This window comes from Gossypium arboreum, chromosome 7 (genome assembly GCF_025698485.1).
Source record: "Gossypium arboreum isolate Shixiya-1 chromosome 7, ASM2569848v2, whole genome shotgun sequence".
NCBI lineage: Eukaryota > Viridiplantae > Streptophyta > Magnoliopsida > Malvales > Malvaceae > Gossypium > Gossypium arboreum.
In genome coordinates this window covers 75034530-75043192 of record NC_069076.1, presented here as the reverse complement: position 1 = coordinate 75043192, position 8663 = coordinate 75034530, and the positions used below count along the sequence as shown (strand labels likewise).

At 32.6% G+C, this 8663-nt stretch overlaps 1 protein-coding gene across 3 annotated transcripts; it reads right to left on the bottom strand.

The window, feature by feature from the left end:
- Positions 1-5791: 5791 nt before the first annotated feature.
- LOC108472208 (ras-related protein RABA3-like) lies at positions 5792-8408 on the bottom strand. Of its 3 annotated transcripts, none has more exons than XM_017773726.2 (3): positions 8123-8408; positions 7638-7915; positions 5792-6380 (listed from the first exon to the last, which is right to left on the bottom strand). In XM_017773726.2, the coding sequence occupies exons 2-3, from the start codon at positions 7889-7891 to the stop codon at positions 5936-5938; spliced, it is 699 nt and encodes a 232-aa protein (XP_017629215.1). In that variant the 5' UTR covers positions 7892-7915; positions 8123-8408; the 3' UTR covers positions 5792-5935. The 3 variants fall into 3 exon arrangements, with proteins under 3 accessions (XP_017629215.1, XP_017629223.1, XP_017629207.1); XM_017773734.2 differs by having other exon boundaries at positions 7638-7899; XM_017773718.2 differs by having other exon boundaries at positions 7638-7997; positions 8123-8402.
- Between the last annotated feature and the right edge of the window lie 255 nt (positions 8409-8663).

Below are 8663 nucleotides of genomic sequence, written 5' to 3'. Positions count from 1 at the left end.
CTTATTCAATTTAGTCCCTAACTTCAAATTGAGCACTTTATGCATAGAATTTCTTCACGAAATTTTCACACAATCATGAAATCATATCATAGACCTCAAAATAATCATAAAATAATTATTTCTATCTCAGATTTTGTGGTCCCGAAACCTCTGTTCCAACTAGACCCAATTTTGGGCTATTACATGAAGTTATGTTTATGACATGTTCTTGTTTGGCCAAAATAAATGGTCAATCTAGCAAGTATTTGGTAAGTTCATTGTATAAGATTTGAGTGGTATGTATTAAGGTTTATAAACCATATGTTTTGAGATGTTTTTATCTTATGTTTTGGCATAAAATAGTAAGGTTATTAAGCATGGAATTAGTTGGCAATGATATAACATGAATGGTTAAAGTTTTGGTTGTGAATTGGATGTGAATTGGTTAAGAAAGGTGGTGATTTTGGTTGCTTGTAGGTTTGTTTTAAATGGGTGGCAAATTGGCTTTTCTAATAGCCTATTTTTGTCTACACGGGCAGAGACACGGGCGTGTGTCTCAACCGTGTGCTATACACGGTCATGTTATACAGCCATGTGTCCCTTGGGGTACCCTACAATTATAAGTCAGGTTCGAGCACAACCAAGGCACATGGGAGTGTGGCTAGCCGTGTGGTTCAAGTCAGTGTCAACCACGGCTAAGACACACGGGCGTGTCTTGTAGCCGTGTGAGCAAGTCAGTATGTATGCCCTGTTTTGACACGGCCTAGACACACGGGAGTGTCTAATGCTGTGTGAGGCACACGACTTTTTCACACGGGCGTGTGACCTGTATTACTTTAAGAAATGTTTAAGTTTTTAAAAAAAAAATTGTATGAGCTCTGTTTAGTGCCGACCCTTTTCTGATGTATGTTTAAGGCCTTGATGACCTAAATAAGGGACATTATGCTAATGTTTGATCTTTGATGCTATGATGTTTGCGAAATGAATGTTAAATGTTTTGATTTTTTCAGTAATGCCTTTAACCCTAGTCTAGTGACAAATACGGGTTAGGGGTGTTACAATAGCTATTATGTAATGTTTGCTTATTGAGCCACTCATGGGTCTATACACAAAGTCAGTACCCGGACCCACGTTACCTATAGCATTTTTCTCATGAACTCAGACTCAACTCATGAGTTCAGACTACATAATTTTTTTATAACATACCCCTTTGAATCCTATGTCATGTCTAGGGTCCAACAAGGTTTCATAACTAGACAAATAGCATCGTACTTACTCACAATGTACTTTACTCACATAACATGTCATTTATACATTCATGGCGACAAATAGAATTTAGATACATAACAACAATGAGCTAATTACACATGTATATTATCAAAATATTCCAAAGTAAGCTTCAAGAACACATTATTCACATATGTACTTACCTCGATACAAAATGATGAAGATGAGCTTAATACTCGTAAACTTTGTTCTTACCCCGATCAAGGCTCGAATCACGTGTCTCTTGATCTAAATTAATAAATTTCATTTATTACATCAGCACATCAATTTAAACACTCCAAATTTCATAATTGGGCAAAATAACTATTTTGCCCCTAGACTTTCACAAAATGACCATTTTACCCCTATGCTCGAAAGTTGATTTTTATCGAATTTCTCCCTATTATAAGCCTAGCCAAACCCTTTTTACTCTTATAGCAATCCAAAATTTCCTCTATTTCACATATTTATCATTTATTTTACAACGCAAAATAGTCCCTATTAGGGTTTTCATAAGAAATCCCTTCACAAACGTTGTTTATTACTCATCTAAGACTCATATTCTTCCACAAAAATTCAGAAAACAACCTAAATTCTCTCATGGAAAAACCCTAGACTTTCAACCATTTTGTAAAATAGTCCTCTCATTAGAAAACTTATGACACAAGGGTTTCAAAAATGTAAAAATCATTAAGAAAACTCATTAAAATCACTTACTTGTAGAGAGACTAAGTGGCTGAAAATTTTAAAGCTCAAAAACCCTCTAATGGCTACATTTTTTGGTGATGAAGAAGAAGAGGAAAAGATGATATCTTTTTCTCTTTATTTTATTCATATTCTAGTCAAAATTGGTCAGCAACCCACCTAATTTTGACCATTTTTCTTTCTTTTGTCTCCTATGGCCGGCTAGCCTAAGCATTGGAGTCTAATTGCTCTTTAAAGGCTCCTAATTTAGGTTCTTTAGCTAACTGACACCCTTATCTAACAAAATAGGACTTTTGCACTTTATGCGATTTAGTCATTTTTCGTAATTAAGCAAGCAATCGCTAAAATTAATTCACCAAAATTTTCATGCACTTATCTAATTTTGTTACAATACATAAAATAATATTTAAAATAATTTCCTTAACCTCGGGTTAGTGGTTTCGAAACCAATTTTTCGACTAGCCCCAAATTGGCCTGTTACAATGACACGATGAATAGAGGTGACATCATGACAAGTAGGTTCTGGATGTTGTGGTGTCATGACGAAATCGTGACTTACTTTAGGTTGATGTTTCTTTGGAACAACAAGATGCTACTGAAGTCACTCTAGATCAATTAGTGACTCCAGCTGAACTATGAAATTATAAATTAGCTCATGATAGGCAAAGATGAGAAATTATACCACCGCATAAGTTCTGCCATGATAGTCTAGTGGCATATGCTCTAGGCATTGCCAAGATCATTGATTCAGCTGATCTTTCAAATTACTCTAAGGTGGTTTAGGCTCCTAATTTAAGAAAGTGGCTTGTGACAATGGAAAATGAGATAAAGTCCCTACAAAAGAATGGGACTTGGCAATCTGTGAGACCACCCCTCAAAAAAGAGATTGTCAATTGCAAATGACAGTTCAAAAAGAAGGAAAGATCGGGTCCAGCTAACATTAGATATAAGGTGAAATTGGTCATAAAGGGTTATAGTCAAGTAGGGGGAGTTGATTTTCATGATGTCTTCTCTCCTGTTGTGAAACATACATCCGTTCGAGCGTTATTATCCCTTGTTGCATTATAAAACCTTGAATTGGAGTAGTTAGATGTGAATACTACATTTCTTCATGGAAATCTAAAAAAGGATATTTATATGCAACAACCTGAAGGCTTCATGGTTTAAGGCAAGGAATATCATGTTTTCCTTCTATAGAAATCATTGTACGGCCTAAAGCAATCTCCTCGACAGTGGTACAAGAAGTTTGATTATTTCATGTTAAGCATTAGTTTTGTTTAGAGCAAGTATGATAGTTGTGTATTTACATAATCTAGATGATGGATTGTTTATATATTTCCAGCTATATGTTGATGACATGTTGATTGCGACTAAGGGTCCATTTGAAATTGTAATTTAAAAACCATGCTTAACTCTAAGTTCAAGATGAAGGATATTGGTATAGCCAAGCAAATTTTAGGATAGAAATTTCAAGAGAATCGTTCTAGGAAGTTATTTTTTGTCACAGTAAAAGTACGTCAAAAGGAATTTTAAGCGGTTTGTGATGCAATATTTGACACCAGTTAGTACTCCCTTAGCTGCACATTTTAGACTTTCGGTTAGAGTCATCACAAATCAAAGATGAAGTAAAGCACATGTCTAAAGTTTCTTACTTCAATGCAGTCAGAAGTTTAATGTATGCAATGGTATGTGCTCGCCCCGATATCTCGTATGTTGTTAGTATTATGAGTAGATACATAGCTAGACTCAACAAATTACACCGGCAAGCAGTTAAGTGAATTTTCAGGTATTTGAGGGGCACGATAATATTTGCTTAGAATTTGGATAGAAGTTTAGAGGGACTAGTGGGCTATGTGGACTCTGGTTATGTAGGAGACTTAGATCAAAGTAAATCTCTCACAGGTTATCTGTTTGCTTTCAGAGACTGTGCTATTAGTTGGAAAGCCACACTATAAGCCACCGCAACACTATCAACTATAAAAGCAATTTATATGGCAACCATAAAGGTTGTGAAGAAAGCCATTTGGTTGAGAAGTCTATTCGGGGAGCTGGTTAAGAAAGGAGAAGCAACTATCGTATATTGCGATAGTCAGAGAGTTATACATCTAACCAAGGATCAGATGCATCATGAAAGAACGAAGCATGTAGATATTTGGTATCACTTTGTTCGGGAGGTGGTTGCTCAATAAGATGTTCAGATTCATAAAATCAGCACAGAAGATAATCCAGCAGATATGATAATAAAAGGTCTTCCAATTTTCAAGTTCAAACACTGCTTGAACTTGGTTAGTATCCTACAAAGGACGAGTTGGGACCATGACAGGGCTTGTCAAAGAATGCATGGTAAAATACGATTCAAGGTAGAGATTTGTGGAGTATGTTTCACATTTTTTGAACAAACTAGAGTTAAAGAAAAGTCGACGTTGAGACGACGCGACACAGGATGTCACGAAAATGAACGACGTCCCAAAAAGGAAATCAGGATCCACGATGACAATGTCCCATCGAGGAGACACATGACATCGCAACGATGTGACATGTTCCCTACATAAATGGGTTTCTTCTCTTAAGTTAAATTTTGTTATCTTTTTCTAGTTGAACTCTGATATTTCAGTCAGATTAATCCTTTAGTTTTAGTTTATAAATAGGGCCATAACAACCTTAAAATTGGGTATTTTAACACAAGATTAGTGAGAAAATTAAGAGAGAGCTTTAAAGGAATTTTGTATTTTAGTCGAAGAGCTTTGTATTCGGGATTTAGGGTTTGTTTTAGAATTTCTCCATCTTGTACTCTTCGATTATTTGCTCATTAATGAAGTCTCTATTTGCTCGTGACTTTTTATCCTCTTCACGGGATGAGTTTTTTCACGTAAAGATTTGTGTGTTTGATCTTCTTTATCGTTCTTGTTCACCGTTTATTTAAATTTTTTAAAAGAAAAGAGAAAATAAAAAATTCAAAAACTTTAACAATAAAAAAATATAAAATTTCTAGAAATTAACAAATATATTTTATTTTTAAAATACATAAAATTTAAAAAGTACAAAAGTAAAAAAAATCAAAAACAATTATAAAATCATAAAAAAAATGAAAAGCTTTAAACGTATAGACATGCGATGTGATAAATATATGGACATGTGATATGATAATTAAATTTGTCTAAATTTCTTATCTTTTATGAAAGTTTCAATAGGAACTTCAAGCAATCAATAAAATTACTTTTGACCAAGATTTATATACAAATCAAGTCTTTTACCTTCCTTAAAATATAGAAATAAAATAAAGTAAACAAAATCATCATAATTAATCAAGAGTTTAAATAATAATAATAATAATAATAATGCAATATGAAACATTAAATAAAACTCTCAACAAATTTTTTATTTTGTGGCTAAAGCTTCAAATGAAAAATAATGAATGATAAGTCTAATCTTTAGTACATAAGAAATTTACTTCTAAACAAGATAACAATAACATATTATAAAGTAAGAGAATTATAGAAGAGAGCATAAAAATAAAAATAAAAAATAAAATGATTCAACTTTTACTTAAATACCAAAAGCTTATACTTGTACTCTATTTATAGGCTTCAATCACAGGAGATTACAAAAGGAAATAAAACACCTTATAAATTCTTTAGGTGTTAGAAGATAACAAATTTGATGGTTTGCATTAATCAATGAATTTGTGACACAATTAAATTTATTCTGTATTAAGTGATAAGTAAATCATTATCTACTTATCATTTTTACAATTTTTTAAAAATCTATCTAGTAAATTTATTCTGTGTTATTAAACGTGTTTAAAAATAAATAAATTTTAATTTTTAAAAAGTTTTAACAGTTTATCAAACTAGAAAATTACCTTATCATAGAAAGTAAGAGAAAAGGTTGATATGATTCACCGATCTCTGATCACAAATATGATATGATACGGCAATTTATAACGAAAACTCCCCAAAAATGAGGAGGAAATTGAAAAACAAATTTAACAAGAGCATGTAGATAAATTCTTCATCTCACTTGTTTCAAAATCAGAACCGGCAATCACGTCAATCTTCGATCCCTTTAAAGCCGTGAGATGTTCAGCACCGTTGGCAGATTCCAAAGATTTTTTGCATATGACACCGTAAATTTCTTCCAGCAACTTGAAAAATGCCTTATCCACATTGTCACCGCTAAGCGCAGATGTCTCGGCAAAGTACAGTCCCTGTTCCTTGGCGAACTCAACCGCGTCTTCGGTTGGAACCGCCCTCTGGTCCACTAGATCAGCCTTGTTACCGACCAGCATGATGACGATGGAGTTATCGGCGTTGGCCCGGAACTCCTCCACCCATCTCGCCAGGCTATCGAAGCTCTGCCGCTTGCTGATGTCGTACACTAGCATCGACCCCAATGCGCCTCTATAGTATGCGCTTGTTACTGCTCGGTACCTGCTCACTCCCATTTGCAGAAAGTAAATGAATAAAAATAAAACATGAAAATTATTTCGTACTTTTTTTGTAATTATTGAATGTAGTTAAAAAACAAAAATAAAGAGACAATTAATTTTAAAAAAATTCACATAATTAGATCTGTAAATAGAGGTAAGGTGATAAATATAAATACTAATTAAATATATCGTTAAAAATAAAAATATTTTGCAAGTAAATAAGTAAATGTTTGAATGGAATCCTTAAAATACATTTATTTAAAATTAAAATAACTATTATTTAAATAATTTTTCTTTCAAAAGTAATTAAAATTCAAACACTGCAGTGGGCTAAACAAGAAAAATCCACCCCATTTGATAGTTAATGGAATGTAAATTAAAAACTTGAGCCACCTAATTCTACTTTTATTTAATTATATTTAATTTTAATGTTTACTGAAAATAATTTAAATTTTTTTATATAAGAATATTTTTCAGAAAACATCCTACAAAAGTTATTGATTTTTGTATTTACTTGAAAATTTTATAGTTTTTGAAAATATTTATGAATTTTTTAAAAATTTACTAAATAATATTTAAAAGCCATAAAATAAACCTTATTTATTAAAAAAATGTAAAATCCAAAATTAACTGTTAATATGAAAAAATCAAAAACCAAATTGCTTCAAAAATCCAAAAACTTGATCAAACCAAATCACTATCACCCCTATACAACATGTATATAAACGTGTGAATATATATATATATATATATATATATATATATATATCAAATTTTACATGTAAAAATAAAGAATATAAAATTTAAGTAAGATGTGAATATATAAAATGGCAAAACATACATTTTAATTTTAAATAATAAAAATTAATGCTATAAATATAAAAAATAGCACAAAAATAAATATAAAACATTCAATTTTAAGATAATATTCGTTAGATTTACTGAACTAATGATACTAAATTTAGCCATAAAAAGTATGTTAATAAACACAATAAAAACATAAAATACGACAAATAAACAGATCTAAGTATTGCTATTCTTAACTATCAAGAAGCACCAACTGATGATGCTGCTGCTATTACACACTCAAACTCGGTTAAAGCTTAGATTGCATATTACCATTAAATTTTAAAAAATAAAAATAAAAATCAGCAGTGATTCTGATTCATTTGGCTTATTAATTTAAAGAAATGTCAGCTACAAAAGAGGCAGCATCAATCTCAAAACAGAGACAAAAGAGAGGGAAAGGGGTGCTCACCTTTCTTGGCCAGCAGTGTCCCAGATCTGGGCTTTGATGACTTTGGTCTTAATGGTAACCGTTCGTGTCTGGAACTCAACCCCAATGGTGGACTTGGAATCCAAGCAAAACTCATTCTTGGCAAACCTCGACAGAATCTGAGACTTCCCAACTGCTGAATCTCCGATCACCACCACTTTGAACACATAATCTATTTTCTCTGGCACGTATTCTTCTTCATTCCCCACCCCACCACCATTCATCTCTTCGTTCATTTTCCTTCCTACCAAAACAACCACCTTTACCCAAATAAAAATGATTTATGACACAACACCTTTTTGTTGCAGTGCTCCAAATATGAAGCCTAGATCTTTGGTATTTCTAGAATTGGGGTTAAGTGGGAGTAAGTAAAGAAAGAAAGGGAACAAAAAAAAATATCAAAACCTTGTAAAAAAAAATAAAGATTACTAGACAAGACAAGACAAGGGTTGAAGGGTTGTAGTCACCTGTCCTTGACTCTCTATCAACGCTTTTATCGTGACTGTGCCAATGCTGTTTTCATTAATTTATTTACTTCAAACAATAATGGAGTGGCGGATTGGGATCTGCTGAACCGAAACTTAGTGCCACATTCACAGAACAATGATCTCATATTTCCCTGGCAAAGGTGGCATTATATATGTTCCTTAAAGATGTTAATCACTCCAAACCTTGGGTTTAACTTAATTTCCAAGCATTCTTCCTTCTGATACGTTTATTTTTTTGTTGGATGTTATTGAAATTATTATTGTATGTGCAGAATCAGAGCCTGGCAATGAATACCATAAATAAAGTGAAGCTTGTAAATGATGTTTCCTTTTTGCAGTAAGTAAGATGGATGATGATGAACCTGCAAATGTTTAAATTTTGTACCCACAAACTTGAGCATATGGTAGCATTCCCAAAAAATCATAATGGAAGACCCACGTCGTGTTCTGAAGGAAATCTCTACCTGAATTCTGCCAGACACATATTCTTATCTTCCCAAATTTCCAATCCCAAACCACT